Source organism: Sinocyclocheilus rhinocerous, unplaced genomic scaffold (genome assembly GCF_001515625.1).
Source record: "Sinocyclocheilus rhinocerous isolate Xijiao unplaced genomic scaffold, SAMN03320098_v1.1 scaffold786, whole genome shotgun sequence".
NCBI classification, from domain to species: Eukaryota; Metazoa; Chordata; class Actinopteri; order Cypriniformes; family Cyprinidae; genus Sinocyclocheilus; species Sinocyclocheilus rhinocerous.
In genome coordinates, this window is record NW_015661881.1 from 84,208 (window position 1) to 103,106 (window position 18,899).

The 18,899-nt window shown below is 36.2% G+C and overlaps 1 protein-coding gene across 1 annotated transcript in view; it reads left to right on the forward strand.

Moving 5' to 3' along the window:
- LOC107726731 (afadin-like) overlaps window positions 1-18,899 on the forward strand; it is a 73,823-nt gene that overhangs the window by 50,310 nt on the left and 4,614 nt on the right. The window contains exons 26-31 of the mRNA XM_016536421.1: window positions 1,423-1,511; window positions 4,008-4,193; window positions 5,347-6,463; window positions 9,045-9,256; window positions 12,135-12,269; window positions 14,762-14,908. Of these exons, the coding sequence (XP_016391907.1) occupies window positions 1,423-1,511; window positions 4,008-4,193; window positions 5,347-6,463; window positions 9,045-9,256; window positions 12,135-12,269; window positions 14,762-14,908 (1,886 nt within the window). The remainder of the gene's footprint in view (window positions 1-1,422; window positions 1,512-4,007; window positions 4,194-5,346; window positions 6,464-9,044; window positions 9,257-12,134; window positions 12,270-14,761; window positions 14,909-18,899) is intronic.

The window sequence follows — 18,899 nt, forward strand, 5'->3', positions numbered from 1 at the left end:
AGATACAATTATTTGAAAATCTGGAATCTGAGGGTGCTAAAAAATCTAAATATTGAGAAAATCGCCTTTAAAGTTGTCCAAATGAAGTTCTTAGCAATGCATATTACTAATCAAAAATTACGTTTTGATATATTTATGGTAGGAAATTTACAAAATATCTTCATGGAACATGATCTTTACTTAATATCCTAATGATTTTTGCCATAAAAGAAAAGTCGATAATTTTGACCCATACAATGTTTTTTTGGCTATTGCTAAAAATATACCCAAGCGACTTAAGACTGGTTTTGTGGTCCAGAGTCACATTTGTCAGTGTGGTTCATTTTAAAGTGGTGACATTATATTAACGTAGGGCTGGACGATATAGCTAAAAAATGTATCAACGATATAATGTTTCATATTGTTCTGTATCGATAATTATTGAAATTTTTTATAACCTTTTTTAAAACAAAGAGCAATAGAAAAAAAAATTCAAATGTAACCACTGTAAACTGTTGAGACAAACAACAAATATTTTTTGTTTTAACAGTTAAACACACAATTAAAATTAAACAAATATCTAATTTCTAATGGTTTATATGCAGATTAAATGGGTCTCAAGGAATCTTTTGGCTTGTCTCCCGAGGCCACAGGAGGGTGCAATGAGCAAAATAATGCGGCACATTTAAATTGTCAATGCAAGGAAATAACTGTCTAAATTAACTCATATAAATCAAATATAATTTCGTAAATTGCATAAACAATTATGAACAAAACAGCATCATGTATTTATGCATTGCTTAATCCAAAGAGCCGAAGCGCCATTCACACAGATTGCCTTTAAAAACATATGAGACGCAGTGAAGAGGAATAAACCTCCACAAATTCGTGACGTTTTTTCTAAAAGTTTAAACTGTTTTAACTTTGCATGGCTTTCTATACATTTCTTGTGTGAGTGCAGCAGTCATATTTGTCCGTCTAAAAAGTGAGCTGAATATGCATCTGTTTCGCTTTTAACCCATTCAAGATCTTCTCTGCATTGAGCTTCTATATTTCTCTAATATTTTGAATGCATAACACAGTAGCGGTGCGTCTCGTGGGCTAGACTAACAAAACATTCAAATGCAACAACATCACTTACATCATCACAGCATCTCGCGCGCCTCTGATGACAGCTCCCTGATGCACACCTAACATTCAAATGCAAATGTTTATTTTAAATTCGACTAATATTCATTTTTTTTATTCACAATCTCCTCATCGCAGGCACAGCACTCAATTCAGCATGTGTTCATGTTTGTGTGTGCTGTCTGTGTCACTCATAGCGCGTGACTATATCGAACATTTTTTATATCGTTATCGAAGAAGGTGTACCGTCGATAAATATCGATACCATTTTATTGCCCAGGCCTATATTAACGTGTACTTTTTTTTTCCTCAAAGACCAGGCCCATAGTCCAGGCGGGAAGCCTGTTTACCCAGGAGCCCCAGGAAAGATCACTTCGGTCTCGACGGGTAACCTCTGTCCTGATGTGAGTACACACAATCGGCACCTCTAAGATGAATGTTGCACATGTGTGCCGAAACTCTCTTTCCCTAGTGAATTAAGAGTGTTTCTAGCACTGCTATTTAGCAACACTGGCATTGGATCTACAGTGCAACCTGTGTCGTCTAACTCCTTTTTAAACAAATAAGTGAATCAGTGGAAAAAGGTAAACTGATTCCAGAACAAATGATTCTTATGAGCTGTTTTTTTTAACAATTCAAAAGTATACCTCGTGAAAAGTACAGATCAAGGCATGAGTTGGAAACATACAGTACAGTGTGAAAAGTACAGTCCAACCAGTTCCTGAACAAATGAGTCTTTTGACTTGATTCTTCTTGGCAAATTAAAAACCTACCATGTGAAAAGTATAGTCCAACCGATTCCCAAACAAATGAGTCTTATGACTTGATTCTTTTTTGTCAAATCAAAACATACAGCATGACCAGTATAGTTTAACCAGTTCCTAAACAAATGATTCATTTTTTAAAATTAATTAAAAACATACCATGTGATAAGTACAAGGTCAAGGTCAGTTTATTTATATAGCACATTTAAAAACAGCTAGTGTATGCCAAAGTGCTGAACATATACCAATAAAGTAAATATAGAGATTAAGAGAATAAAAGAAATGACTCAAAAACACATAATCAATACAAAACACATTAACATACACAAACATACATTTCATTGTAACAGTAGACCGTATGGCGTCCACCTTTCCCATAAAAGAATGTAGGAATGCTGCGCAGGTCTCTGGAGTACTGTCCAGACCAGAAGTGTTAGCAGGAGAAAAAATAGTATTTAACGTATTAAACAGAATTTTTGGATTATGTGAATTTTTAGATATTAATTCAGAAAGATATTCAGTTTTTGTGTTTTTTACAGAATGCTGGTAGGCAGAAAGAGCATTTTTCAAGAGTTCGTAAGACACTTGCAGTTTGTCTTTCTTCCATTTGCGCTCAGCTTTCCTACATTCCTGTCTGAGAACTCGTATATTACTATTTATCCAAGGTTCTGACCTTCGTTTGAGTTTTGAAACTTTAAAAGGAGCAACAGAATCTAAAACACAAGAGCAGGCATTATTAAAAAGCGTTATCATCTCTTCTATTCCAAGATCTGAGTCAGGAAGTTTTAACACACTTTCAGACAGAGAAGAGAAGGCCTCAGAGAAAAGACTGGCTGTATCAGAGGTGACAACACGAGAAACAGACCGTGAGGAAAGTGATTTCTGAACTGGACCAGACATTGTGATATTAAAAATAATAGGCGACGGCAAGCCAACACCCACAATGGCGCCATCTTCAGATCTTCCGGTCATGAAAGCCCCAGTACAGTCCCGTCGATTCTCAAGCAAACAGATCTTAAGAGTTGATTCCTTATTTGCTGAATCAGAAACATACAGCATGGCCAGTGTAGTTTAATCGATTCACAAACAAATTGCTCTTATGAGCTGGTTCTTTTTAACGATTAAAAAAAAATACTATATGAAAAGTATAGTTCAACCACTTTCCAAATGGATGAGTCTTATGAGTTGGTTCTTTTTAGTGAATCAAAGCATACAGCATGACTAGTGTAGTTTAACAAGTTCTTAAGCAAATTATTCTTACGAGCTGGTTCTTTTTAGTAAATCAATGAAATACTTACGTAGAACTTAATAAATTCCATACTATTCCGAATAAGTGCGAGTAAGTGGCTACTTCAGCTATATTGAAGCTATTTTTGAGGACAATAACAGCAACCTACACTCTATAACTGAATTGAAAACATATAAATAGCAGTGTTTGACTAAAAATATATTTTGTTTGAAAAAAGAGGACGTTAAGATTGCTTCACTGGACTTCTGGGAACACTGTTGTGTGACCTCAACAAATTGCAATGAACCTTTTGAACCAACCCTAAAGTGAATCGTAGTGTTTTGTCATGCTACCTAGTTAATTGGAAAAATGACTCATTGCTAGAGAAGCTAAACGATTTTGTAAACTGCTGAGCTAGTGACACACCACTGAAATATGTAGATAAGTTAGTAGTGCCACCTCTTTTATGTGTTACTACTTTATATCCAGAAGCACACGAGAATAGTTAATGCTAAAATGTGTTGCACTTTCTTGTGATGTGGTTGGGTCTTCTTCAATGAAGCCTCCTCTGGTTTTAATCAAATCACCAGAAACTCTCAAATCCAAACACACACCAGAACATGTTTTTTCTTTCTGAAACCACAGCCAAATAGAAGCCTAATAAAAACCTGATTCGTGACTTTGTGTTCTTCTTGTAATTAATCATAATCATGTCTGTAACCACCATCTGATTGGCTAATCAGTCTTTGATCCACATTCCTTGAGTCTCTTTGATTTATACACATGCTGTACATGCAAACTCTTATACTAGTTTCTGTAATCAATAATAATGCACTAAAAAGAGATCGAAAATTAATCTAGACTGTCACAGCTCAGTCTAATCTGTCTTTACCCTGTTTGTACCACAGGAGGAGCCCTCTCCACCCCATCCAGAGGCGTATCCCATCCCCACTCAGACATACCCAAGGGAATACTTCACCTTCCCAGCCTCCAAATCTCAGGATAGGATGGGCCCTGGCCAGCCCTGGCAAAACAATGAACCGGAGCCTCTCCCCCCTATGGATAACCACTCGAACAACAGCATGGCTATACAGGTTAGCCTTTTTAGGAAGAGAAAGCATATGAGTGCTGTGTGGTGTCCTTGTGCCATAGTGGTATCATGACTCAAAACACTGGCAGTACCACAGTATTTTTCAACACTAGCACACTAACTGTACATTATTTCATGTTTGTTTGTTTATTTATTGATTGGTAAGATAATGTATAGTATCCTATATTGTTATAATGAACACTACCATTTAAAAAATTGAGATCAGTAAGATTATTTTGAAAGAAATTAATACTTGTATTCAGCAAGGATGCACTAAATTGATCAAAAGTGACAGTAAAGACCTTTATAATGTTACAAAAGATTTATATTTCATATAAATGCTGCTCTTTTGAAGTTTATATTCTTCAAAGAATCTCAAAAACATGAATCATGAATCTTGAAAATATACTGAAGACTGAAGGAAAGGCTGCTGAAAATTCAGCTTAGCATCACAGGAGTAAATTGTTTTAAGATATATTAAAATAGAAAACAGTTGCTTTAAATTGTAATATTTCACAATATTACCGTTTTTACTATATTTTTGATCAAGTAAATGCAGCCTAAGATTAGCACGTCGTAAGCATAAGATACTTCTTTTAAGAACATCAAAAAAAGAAAAAGAAAACTACCGACTGCAAGCTTTTTTATCTGTAGTGTATATTGTTGCTTTCTAATTTGCTTTGCCAAAATGACAGTTTAAAAATCAGTTATTGTTCAAAAATCAGTTATCAGTTGTTGTTTTTTCATATTTATTTATTTATTTTTTTTATTTTTTTTTATTTAGTTGAATTTTTTTAATTTAGTTTAATTGTGCATTATCTAACTAGTAACTTAAATTATATTAAGCATACCTAAGGACAGCATTCTTTAAATGTGCTTTTCAAATGAAAAAAATAATAATAATCTAACATTTTGTCATTTGAGATTATAACATTAATCATATTTATTTTTCTAGTTTTACTTTGGTATATCTATTAAATTTGGGCCTACTTTTTCATGTGTAATTCCTATGTAGGCCCAATTAAAATTTGTCTGCAAAACAAATTTTATGCATTACTGTACTAGCTTTTTAAGGCTATGAGCAACATTAATGTTACATATATATCACATTTTTGCATAAATATGAGTCTCATTGCTGTGTCATTGTGCCCTGCTAGCGGGTGGCGCGCTCTCAGGAGGAGCTGTGCGAGATGCCGGGCAGGTACCCAGGTGAACGCCTGCGCCAGGAAGACCTGATGCACCTGCAGCAGCAGCAGCGTGATGCCGAGTACCAACGAGGCAGTGGGGAGCACTGGAACCACCAGATGTCCTCCTCGGTGGAGTCCAGCACCTCCAGCCAAGAGCACCTCAACTACTCGTCGTCTTCCGGCTCCAGGATCCAAGGCAACCACAAGAGCGGCCCTGGCCGCTGGAAGACCCCGATAGCACCCCACTCCGGCCCCGTGTGTGTCTCCCAACCTTCCCGTTCAGATCTTCCACCTCCTCCTCCTCCTCCTGCGCACTACGACTATGAGCCACAAACTGACCTGCCGCTTCCTCCACCGCCCTCTATTACACAGCAACAGGCAGCGGCCGCTGTGGCCACGGTTGAACGCAAGAAACGCGAGGAGCAACAGCGCTGGTATGAGAAGGAAAAAGCCCGGCTTGAAGAGGAGCGAGAGAGGAAGAGAAGAGACCAGGAGAGGAAGCTGGTGCAGATTCGCAACCCTCCCGGCCCAGTCATGCACAACAACCAGCACGGCCCATTGCCGCCCGCCCCTCAGCACCAACAGATGCCCCATCCACAGCCCCCCATGCAGGTGCCCCAACCGTACCTTCCCCCAGTCCAGCAGCCCCAACCGCACCTTCCCCCAGTCCAGCAGCCCCAACCGCCACAGCCACAACCCGCCCGACCAGACAAGCTATCCAGCCTTCCCCGCCAGCCGCCACAGGACACAGTAATTCGTGACCTCTTGCCCCAGCAGCAGCCACGCACCATCGAAAGACGTGACCTGCAATACCTCACCATCAGCAAAGAGGAGCTGTCCGCCAGCGACAGCCTATCGCCCGACCCGTGGAAAAGGGACGCCCGAGAGAAACTGGAGAAGCAGCAGCAGCTTCACATCGTGGACCTTCTAGACAAGGAGATCCAGGAGCTTCAGGCCAAACCTGAACGCACGGCTGAGGAGAACGACCGTCTGCGCAAACTCATGCTGGAGTGGCAGTTCCAGAAGAGACTGCAGGAGTCCAAGCAGAACGAGGAGGATGAGGAGGAGGAGGATGACGAAGATCACAGCATGCTTTTCATTTTGCGGTGAACTAACCCTTTAATGCAAGGTTTTGGTCTAATTGGGAATGATTTATCCGTAAAAGTCTTTGTAAACTTATTCCACATCTGGAACCACCCAGTAACTAATCTACAAATGGTATAGTAGTTGTCACTGCATATTAAGCTATAGTAAAATATAAAATTTTTGCTGATTGCTGTAATGTGAGATTTAATGGTGGTGTAATACACAGGGTCCAGTGGTTCCAACGACAAAACATTTAAAATTGTGATTTCCAGGCCAGGAAAATTCAGTGAAATGAAAAACATCTTAAAGTCATCTTTAAGATTAAGTTTAAATTGTTCTAGTTATGCTCAGGTCCAAAGTATTTTGTAAGGAAAAACTGCACTGTGAGTGCATTTGCTTATTTAGGAATGACAAGGAAAATTTGATTGGAATATTTGATTGGAAAATAATAGAAATTCATTGGTAAAAAGGTGGGAACCTTGAATAAAGTTTACGGCAAATGAGATACACTACTGTTCAAAAGTTTGGGATCTGGTCCCCCCCCTTCTTTTATTCTTGAAAAAGTCCTGTATACTCTCTAAGGCTGCATTTATTTGATCGGTAAAATCGGTAAAAAAAAAAAAAAAACAGTCTCCTTTGATCAATTTAATGCATCCTTGCTGAACTAAAATATTTATTTCTTTAAAACCCCAAAATTTGAAATGGTAGTGTACGTCAAGATTGCATTTTGATAAAATGGGTTGTAATGCCTATCATGTTGACTTTTAAGTGTTAGCTTGATGATTGGTTTGGTAATGCACTTTTTCCCCACGCTTACACAGCCGATTGAGTATTAATTTTGTTTTTCAACTGCTTTGGAAAGACTCAAAAGATTCAGGAGATTTTCAAAACAACTAGTCCTACTTGAGTACACTTGAATTTTCCTATTGCTGCACAGATGGAATCGAAGTTAGTTGTAAACTTCTGCGATGCTGATTGAAGTCAAGGTCTTTTTTTTAAATTTTTTTTTTTTATGTTTGTAGACTTTTGCGTTACGTTTGAATCCGCAGTCAGCAGCAGGACAGACTGGTGATGGAATCATTAACAACAAACCTGGGATTCTCTGCGTGATGCTTTAGTCTCCGCTGTTATAATGAATGTTTTGCCATGTGCTCCTGCAACATGCCTGTCATTGCTTTTCCATGCTGTACTGCTGATTGTATATATATGCTGCGCTGACGGAGGGGAGGAGCAGGGCTTTCCGATGCCAAGCACTGGACCTGATTCCACTGCTTGCACCAGCATCAACCTGCCTCGTCCAGATCAGTACATCTCTCCTGATCTCATCTGCCATTTAAAATGAAATATTCATTTAACTTCTAAAATAAATCAGCGATGGAATCATTTCTGACCTGTAGCTACTGGCTAACCAACATCTTAGGATCAGAATCAGGAGCATTTGAAATGTGCTAACAGTTTCTAACAAGACATGACCATATTTTTTTTTTACATGCAAGGTCTTTTCAGGCACATATTAAGTCTTGTGAAGAATTAACACTTGATTTAACATTGATTTTGGTAGTAACTAGGGTTGGGTGATTCAAAAATATGTAAATACAATTAATGACTTTTTTTAAATAATCACATTTTATTTCTATAGCACATTTATTAAAATGAAATCAAAAGCAGGCACATCACTGAATATTGTAATAACACAAAAATATTGATAATGAAAAAGTCAGCAAACCTAGACTACAAAAATACATAAAAATGAAAAAATGAAATATAAAAATTTATTTTATTGCACATTTGTTGAAATAATAAAATTAAAAACTTTTATATTTTAGAAAATGTGTGTGTGTGTATATATATATATATATATATATTGCACCAATATACAGTTTAAAATATCATATATATATATATAAATATATTTATATACATAATTAATAACCTTTTAATAATATATTTTATAAAACTTAACATTTTTGAGTAATGACTAATTCAAATCATTGAAATGTACCTTTCAAATTAACTGATTTGTTGTAATTTTTAGGATGCATAATGGCTAAATGTGTTCAATATTCAAATTTGCCAATTGATTTAATATCTCCAAAAATGTAATGATGTAAAATAAATATTAGATATATCACCCAGCCCTTTTAGTTACTAAAGGCTTAATCTGTGTCCAGAAAACAGCCTGTAATGAGCCTCTAATGTCAAAACATGCGAGTTTAGTGCAGTTTAATTCAGGCTCTTGACTTCTTGGTGGGCTGGCGTGTGTGCTTTCCAAGTCTGAGTCTTTCAGTGCTAGCACAAACTAACGTTCTTTCCTCCAACACCTGCCGTAGCAGCTGTCATGCGAAGCATAGCGTCCACCTGAGAGTCTGCTGTGTGTAGCACACTGCTGGAAGCTGCCTTTGATATCGCTCCATCTCTGAGGAGTTGGCAGGTCGAGCCGTCTAAGGGAAGATCAACACAATCCCGTGTGTTTGAAGGAAAAATCTTGCCAGTGCTTCAGTGGGGGGGACGTGGAATGATGGGGAAATTCCTCACCAGCTGAAGTTTTTGTGGAAGGGAAGTGGACCGCTGGCGCTAATCAGACCCATACTGCCCTGGAATGTTCCTGGCAGCACATCACTACGTCCCAGCCCACTGCGCCAATTTTTTTTTACTTTTATCTTCTCGAAAACCCCTCCTTTTCTTTATTTCTTACTACTTTTTTATTCTCTCTCTCCCAACCCTTTGGTTGCTCTGTATGTTTTTGTTTCTCCTGCAGCAGACTGCTGTTCCAGCAATCTCTGTACTAGACTTGGTATGTTCTTTATGCTCTTTGCCTATCTTCCTGTTTCGGCTCCACCTGTGTCTCCTCTTGTTCACTACCTCCCTTTCTTCATTTGGCCGTGGTAACTCCTTTACCCATGGGTATTATTTAGAGAGAGATGTACCACTTTTTCAAGCATGGGACACCATCTTGGGGACTCCATCTTGGGATGTTCATTATGCTCCACTGGAAAACTGCTGCGTTAGAACAATATCTAAACGTAAAGATGAGCTGAATGGATCTCTAAGGAAAGGCATCACAGAAAATAAATTTTTAAAGCTGAAGTTTGTCCTTTCTAAGCCAGTGTCACCAAATGGAATAAATAGTTTCCATCTTCCATTAGTCAGGCGAACAGTTAGTCCTGACCTCAAGCTCATGCCATTGGTTGAGGTTGAAAAAAATGATACTTTCTAGAGAAATGAGCCTACATACAAGTAATTATTTTTCATTGTTAAAATAATTAAGATGATTAAATATTGAGATAACTAAAATAATTTATTTGTCTTAAATGATTTAAATAATTATTCTTAATTATAAAATAAGAGGATGAAAATAATTTACTCACCCTTCATATTTCTTAAAAAAGAATAATTCTTAATATTTGTTTTTATTTAAGGTAATTAAAATAATTTAGTCACCCCTCATTTTCTTAAAAAATAGTTTAAATACATTTAAATTATCTTAATTATTTAAATAATTAAGATAGATAAGTATTAAGATATTTAAAATAATTTTGATTCATCCCTTATATGGTTTATGTATTTATATATTTATTTAAAAAGCAAAAATCTGGGTTACAGTGATGTGTTTACAATAGAAATGAATGGGTCCATTTTATATGAATGCTGGTTAAAAGCAAGAATATTAAGCTTATAGTTTAATAAGGTGACTTCATGTCCTAAGCTAAAACTTCTGTATTATTTGATTTGTAAAGTTGTTCTTTTCATTTTTATGATCACTTTCGGGTTCATGGAGTTGTTTTCATGGTAACAAAATTGTAAAATCGGATATAAATTAACAAAAAAAGGTTAAATGTTTTTTTCCAGCATTTTAACGCCCCATTCACTTCCATTTTAAATGTCTCACTGTAACCCAGGTTTTTGAAATAGAGCTACTAGTTAAAACTAATTTTAGTGATACTCGGCATTATGCCATGAATGCTGTATTTATTATTCCTTTAATATATATATATATATATATATATATATAACACTTCAGCTTTAAATGTGCACAGGACAGCAACCTTGTGAATAAGAACATTTGCTCCTAGAAAACCAGCAAATGCATTCCAAAGAAAGCTTTGGAAGTTCTTTTTCTTCTTGGAGAACATGATAAAGCTCTGCTGGTTTGGCAGCCGTTGTTTCAGTGCAGTGTCATCATGAGGGGTGGGTTGGCGCATGCTTTCTTCCAGCCCGGTCTCTCCGGCCCTGAGCTTGCTTGCATGTGGGCCTCATTTCTGTGCCATGATCACCATTCCTGTTACTTCATCTACTCCACTCATCACTGCTCTCTGCGTGTCTGTATTGACCCTGGCCCTTTGCCGCTCATTTACTCTGCGTTTCTCCATGGTTTTCTCTGCTGGGTTTCCTCTTCCCCTATCCTGACTACTGGACACGTCTCTGTATATGTCTGCTTCCTTCTGATTTTGGAGGGAAAAGGTGTATGGCCGTGATTTGTATTTCCTTACCTGTCGAGAATTGTATATGTATTGTGTATGAAGTTTGATCGAGGTGTTTGGATTACCTTTTGAATGATTTTCTGTAGATGTGAAGAAGGTTGCAAGTTGCAATTCTGTCAGTAAGTTGTTTTGCATGCAGCTGTGTATGTGCATGTGATTCTGTGTGTGATGGTGTGCAGTGCATGATGCCTCTCATCACAGGGGCCACATTGACAAATTTACTGGTGTGATAGAAACTCAACAGAACACATTTTTACAAATCACCACAGCAGGCTAGTTTGAATAAGATTTTGTACCAGAAAGACTTAGTCCTCAGGTTGACCATTGAAAATTGTTTGCTAATCTAGGTTACCATTTTAAATTCAAACATTAAATTAAACATTTAAAATATTTAAAAAAATTTAATGTAATATTGGGTTTAATGTTAGGTTTGAATATAGGTTTATAAGTTAACGTTCATGTTATGTGTTACACTACTGTTCAAAAGTTTTGGGTTTGTTACTTATGTTTATGTTTGATCAAAAATACAGTAAAAACATCAATATTGTGGAATATTTTCTATTTTAATATAATTTAAAATGTGATTTATTCCTGTGATGGTAAAGCTGAATTTTCAGCAACATCACTTTCTATAGTGTTACATGATCCTTCAGAAATCATTCTGTCATTCAGAAATGATTTGCTGATTTGGTGAACAAGAAACATTTATTATTATCAATGTTGAAAACAGTTGTGCTGCTTAATGTTTTTGTTGAAACAGTGCTATATTTTTTTCAGGATACTTTGAATAGAAAGCTCAAAAGAACAGCATTTATTTGAAGAATAGAACTATTTTGTAACAATAAAAAATTTATTTATTGTCACTTTTGATTAATTTAATGCATCCCTGCTTAACAAAAGTATTAATTTGTTAAAAATAAAACAAAATCTTACAGACCCCAAACTTTTGAATGGAAGTGTAAGTTTACGGTTTTCTGGGTTAGTTTTAAATTTAAGTTTAAATATATCAGTAGTTTTACAACTAGGGTTGAAATTGACATCAACATTAGTTATTAGTAAATTTAATTTAGGATCATTTTAATTTCAAATCAGTCTTTTATGTTTAGGACCATGAATTGCAGTCAGTCCAATCCATCATCTCTGTGGTCCAGTGTTTTTCAACTAACCCTGGTTATGCATTGTGCACCTCAGCTGCAGGACGAGGAGCGACGACGGAAACAGCAGTTGGAGGAAATCCGTAAGCGTGAGGCAGAAGAGCGAGCCAAACAGGAGGAGGAGAGACGCTGGAGAGAGGAGGAGAGAGCCAGACGAGAGACCGAGGAGAAGGTATTGAGATCGGAACGGACCAGCGACAACTAGGAACTTTCTATAAGTAGTTAAATGCAATAAAGATGATTTTGATGACAAAGGACTTAGTCAAGAAATAAGTTTTTGTGTAATATGCAAATTGCAGATACGTTTTAGCACACTTCTTATGAGATGCAGATTATCTTTTCCTTTTTTTGCCCACTCAACCAGGCCTTAAATGCAAGTCACGACAACAGCAGATAGATTTTAATGTCCCAGACCTGTTCTCTTGCTATTGATTAGTCAGGTTAATTATAGTGAGATCTTCTTGCTTTTGTTTTGGGGCAAATTCCCAAAACAATATCTGTACCCATACGCAGTAAATCGATTTTTGGCATAATTTCCTGATAGAGACGTATGTGATCAGCCTTGTTTATTCATGCTAACGTCAAGCTTTTTCAAGGTTTTGCCCGATTTCCGTGTGCATGGTAAGTGGGTGTGATTGGAGACAGCAGCTGATATTTAATGTGTCAGACTGTACAAGATCACAGCCCCTTGTGCTTAATTTAAAATAATGTGTATCTATGTATATATACAGTACTGTATGTGCTGATAATAATAAGGTCAACAGCAGTTCTGGAGTTAGTAATGATCCGTTAACTCTCCGAGGCTAAATTAAGTTTGTTTAACACCCATGTGTTAGACTTTTGGAATGCCTCAGCGGGTCATCAGTTTACCAGTGGTCTGAATTTACATTCATACATCTAAAATGTGACCAAAACATTGTCCCACTATGTGACCATTCAGTTTTATTTGTGTCTGTGCGTCATTTTCAGACCACTGGTAATTTTAGAGCCCAGTTGCGATGTCCAACTGCATGTCTTCACAACATCTCCTCTCTTGTGTTTGTGATGTATCCCCATCCCCTTCAAAGAAATGCATGAGTCACATGTCAGATCTTTACACAACACTCCAGCATTTTGTTGGGAGACCATTGCCATTCCATACAACATTGCTTGGAAGTGCTGTTGGAAATGGGCCCGCCTTGGGTTTTGTGGAGGCCGTCCCAGATTGAACTAGCTCATGTGTGTTTTGCCTCCACATGCTCTCATAAGAGACATTCCCACCACCGCATACTAACCCAGGGTATCCATGCACAGAGACCAGAGCAGCCAGCCACTGGGTGTTTTTCTCCAAATGCCAAGCAGACCTTCAACTGGAGCTTGTAACAGTAACATACGCTCCAGTTTGCTCCGTTTTATTCCAGTTAGAACTAAGCGTATTTGTCAACTGTAGTGACTTGTTCCTCTTTAGCACCATCTGGTGTGCTTACAGTCGAAGTCAAGTCTTACACAGTGTTTGCACTGCAAGCAAGCAGCACAGTGCAACTAAACTAGATAGCATTCATACAATTAGCATTTATAAAGAAGGTTTAATCAGTGGATTTTTTAGGTGTTTAAACACTATTCTGTATGTAATCTGTACATATTACTTTTTGACGCACAGAAGTTTTTGAGACACTGCCACTGTTTTTATGTTGTTGTTTTTTTCTGTACAAGTGGATGCGGACCATACTAATATATTAATTAATATTGATAAATAATATTTATATTAATAAAGATTCTAAATTCAATATTTAATATAGTTTCTCAATTTTATAAAATGTTTCATTAAATGTATTTTTAAATGTCATATTTTTAAAAAATATTTTTTACAACTTTTTCCTGACAACAGACTATTTCTATTATCAACTATTTCAGATGAACTCACCTCTGAATTGAACAGTAAAACAAAAAAAAGTCCCTTTTCATGTCACTCAAAAATGACATTTCCTATAGAAATTATTATGGACCATTTAATATATGAATTCATATAATTATATTAATATGATTCATTCATTAATTCATATATTCTATAAATTATAGTAAAATATGAATTTAACATTTTGTAAATATTTAAATGTTTTATTGAATATTCACTTTATCAAACATTTAGATTGCTCACATTTCTTTAAAAAAAAAAAAAATGCATTTTAAATTTTGATTTAAATTTTTACCTTTTCTCCCCCCTCGCACAGGCCTGTTTCAGATAAAACCACCCCAAAATGATTGTTTGCTTTTCATGTCATTCAGCCTGACATTTCCTGGCCAGAATAAGCTGCAAAGTGGACTGAATTTGCAAAAACCACTTGCATTATAATCAACAAAACTCTCTATGCTACAAGCAGCACTTCAGTATAGACAGCGCTGTTGATTTCCGTCTAGTTTGCGACGTTGCTTGCTTGCAGTGTAGCCATGTTAAATAAAACCAATGGCTTACTTTCCCCAACATGCAGGAGTCCGTTTTAACTACTCGATTCACTCAGAAGCACATTACATCATATCAGCAAACACATTTCTTCTACTACAATGTAGCTGTACTACATTGGTGCATCCATTAGCCAGAGCAGCGTTAGCTTTGACCCAGGCCTCGCAGCGGCGCGGGCTAGCATAGGCAGCTCTAACCAGCTCTTCCCATGTTCCCCCCTTCAGAGGAGACAGGAGGAAGAGTACTACACCCGCCTGGAGGCAGAGCGGCGCCGGCAGCACGAGGCAATGCCAACAGTACTGCTCCCAAGGCAGGGCAGCCCCCTCTCCCTCCCGCCAAACCCAGCTTCATCCCATCGGCCAACTCGAAAGGTAGAGACGCTGAGGAGAGAAAAGGGCCCCACCTCAGCCCGCTCATCCTCCATTTGTTATTGGTTCATTCGTTTTCATGTTTTGTTTTTTTTTGGTGTTCGTTTGTTCCTTTTCCTGTTTTCCAGTGGAGACTCAGCGCTCTCCGTTTTCCACATTCCCTCTACCTTTCTATCTGTACAATTTCGTAGTATCAAAGCCAATCAGTCGAATCATATGTCCTGGTTTCTATAATTTATTTTTATTTAGTTTTTTCATTTTATCCTTCCTTTTACAGGGAATCTTCTAGGTTCAGGTTGAGCTCAACTGACTGCAGTTGTTGGATTAACTGACAATATTGGCTACCGCTTAAAAGTTTGGGCTCAGTAACATATATCATATATCATCAATGTATTGCTGTTTTCACAAAAATTTTAAGTAGTACAACTGTTGTCAACATTGATCATCAAAAATATTTATTGAGCACAAAATTGGCATATTAGAATGATTTCTGAAGGATTTCTGAAAATGTAGTTTTGCCATCCCAGGAATAAATTACATTTTACAATATATTCAAATAGAAAACAGTTATTTTAAATTGTAATAATATTTCACGATATTACTGTTTTTGCTGTAGTGTCAATCAAATAAATACAGCCTTGGTGAGTATCAGAGACTTCTTTCAAAAACAATAAATAAAAACCTTATCGGCCCCAAACTTCTGAACGGTATACATGTTAAAAGAAAACACTTTTTTTTATGTGTTAATGTAAGGCTTGTGTGATAAAATCGCTTGCTGACCTTGTCTGGGTATAAAGTTACATCCAAACTTTGTTGTCATGATGATATAACTGCTGTAAAAAGCCTATAAACTATAGTACATAACTTTTTTTGCTAAATGTTTATGCAAGAATATAAGCAGTGTGACATAACTTCCTTGTTTACATTGAGTTCAGCTGGTAGTTTGCCAGACTGTTGCCTTGAGCTATAAGAACATAATTTTAACCTTAATTTAAATGCAATACATTATTATTATTAATATTTATTTTCAGTTTTATTTAAAGGTATCAAACTTATTTCATGCAACAATTGCTATCGATTGAGCTTAACTTGTATTGAACCTGGAGTATTCCTTTTAAATAGTAATTAGATTTTTGTTTGTTTGTTTTCCGATCACCTATTCTCCCCGATTCCTCTTCCTCGAATCATCCTAGTGCCGTACAAACAGTCAGTAGACCTCGTGATTAGCTGTGCGGTCCAAAATCAGTCCAAGTACTGTTGGTGTTGCCAGCCGTTTCATGTGTGTGTGTGATCTGCTTTGGGGTAGGCCGGGCCTCGGCAGCTAGACGCCTGCCCGTCCATTATCAGCTCAGGGAACGAGACACTGGCTTCTTGTCACTTGCAGTGGTGGGCTCAACACTGCACCTCTCCTCAGTCCTGTTTACACTTGGCAAAGGGGAAAAGATCTGTCGGATGAGGCGCTTTTTTGTACTTGACTGTTTAAAAGCCATCTGAATTGGTTGTACAGCACTGGGACAATAGCAATCTTGGTGCAGACAGTCTCTGAAATTTTTTTTTTGTTTGCCTCCCTCAAGTGTTCATTTTACATGAGTGCAAGTCAAAACTGTGTGAAAAAATTAGATGTTTTAAAAGTAGATTATTAAAGTACAACACAAGTTTTAACATCAAGTAATATTTTATATCAGTTTCAAGTTCATATAACTTTGAAATTGCACTCAGTATTTTTTCCTCAAACTAATTGTATTAAATAATTATGCAAGAATTATTATGATTTATATTATTTTATAGTTATTGTATTTTAATATATGAATGCTATTTAAATAAATACTTTATTATATTCATATTTTTATTTTAATCACCAAGCACTTTTCTTAAGTTTATTACTGAGGAAAAATGTAGCTGTTGAGTCCTTGTTTAACTTTTTTTCAAACTTTTAATTTTGTTTTTTTTAAAGAAATTGCGATTGTCTGTACTTTTAAAGTAACTTATGCAGCATATCAGATGTCAAACTTTTAAACAGTCATGTGCAAAAAAAAAAAGCAGTTCAACCCTATTTCACTAAGATGCCCAGTGTATCTGACCTTGCATGTAATCTGCACAAAGCTTCCCCCCACTTAATGTCATTGGGGCCTGTTGTGATGAAAAATGCATTTACGCTTACCAAGGAACTAACTTTGCATTAATCAACCAATCAAAAGCACGGCATTCCTCCATGCTCAGACTGACTGTAGCTTTTCAAGCCATGAATCAACCGCTGCAGTCGCTGCTGCTTTGCTTAATGTGTCTCTTACCAAATCAACATCGTCATACCTGTCTGCAACTCTGCTGAAGCTTCTCATGGAACCGAAACCAGTTCAATCTAACAGCCTCTCAGCAAAACACTAGTGCTGTGTTGCCACCAGTCTAGTGCACTGTAGATATTTCATACACACCCTTTGATTTTTTTGCCTTTACATTTAGACTTGATTCCAAAACCTAGTAAGCTGCCTACTTAGGGAACTGTTGTAAGGAAACATCTCTTTGACTAGTATAGAATGTAATCCAAGATGGTGGACAAGTCTAGATAAATGTTAATATAATGTTAATAATAAATAAGAATTACAAAAAAATATGTATAATAATAATAAATGTTAATATAAATATTTCACTAATTACTGACAAATATATAAAAACAAGATTTTGATATATATATGCATATATATGTACATATATACATATGCACACACACATATTTAAGTGTATGTAAATATATAGAATTTACATAATTAACTTAACTTGAAACTTAAAAATACCTGATAACATATATGTGTATATATGCATATATGTATTCAATAAAATGTTTTATTATAAAATGTTATTTAAAATATTAGAATTTTAACTGAAAATATAAATACATTAATATTAAGCATGCATAATAATAATAATTTACATAATATATAATTTTTTTTAAGTATACATATAAATTAATTATTGTTATATTTATGTTAGTTCATTACAGAAAAAAATGATTTAATTATGTATGAAATGAATAGTGTATTAAATCACGCTGTTAGAATAGCATGCTATCTTTGAGTTGCTGCCTGTGTAGCACCTCAAACCAGTCACTTTTGAGTTTCCGTCTCACTTAATATGCCGCCTTAAAAGGCAACTCACTAGGTTATGGAACAGAGCTTTAGCATTGACAGTATTGATTTTGCTTGGTTTCAGCGGTGTTGTAGTTCTCCCTCTTATCTTCTGTCTGTCTGCTGTCTTGCTCTTTGGTTTGTCTTTATATGTGTGTTTGGCATCATCATTTGCTTGGCTCCACCCACCCTCCCCTGCTTCCTCTCACATTGGACTGCATGGAATCATGGGATTCCACAGCCCCTCCCATCACCTTCTCTGAGAAGGTGCATCGACCTGCTGGAACCACCAAGTCTCTGAGCAAAAAGGATCACAAGCTGTGGACTTTCAGTCTTTAATGTTCATTTTCTGCTTTATTGTTAAATAAATAAAAAAGTTACTTTTTTTGGCTTTGCAGGATTTAAGGAAAGTAAAAAAATAAATTGCACTGCCATATACTACTGTAAAGTCTGTTCAGCCATGGCATTAGTTTGTAGGCTAATGTGCCATGAGTTCCCATGGGAATTTTTAATGGGTTTTTAGAAAGCATTTTTTAATTTTTGAGTAAAGTAAGGTGTTTGGTCAACATAACTTTAAAAAAATTCTTCTTTATTTTATTTTATTTGACAATTTATACACAATCGTGCCTCAAATGGAGACACACCGTCTAAGGAAAAAAAAGTACAAATTGACCTTTTGTTCCTTTAGGGGTGCAAGAGCTTGTCACTAGGGCAGTTATTTACTAATTTACCCCTAAATGGTTAATATATATTATATGATGATTAAAAATTTATTTATTGCATTCTTTTTCAAAGGTACAATTAATTTCCTTAAGGATACAGTTTAATTGATGATAAAACATACTGAAATGAAATACTGAAAAACGTAAAAA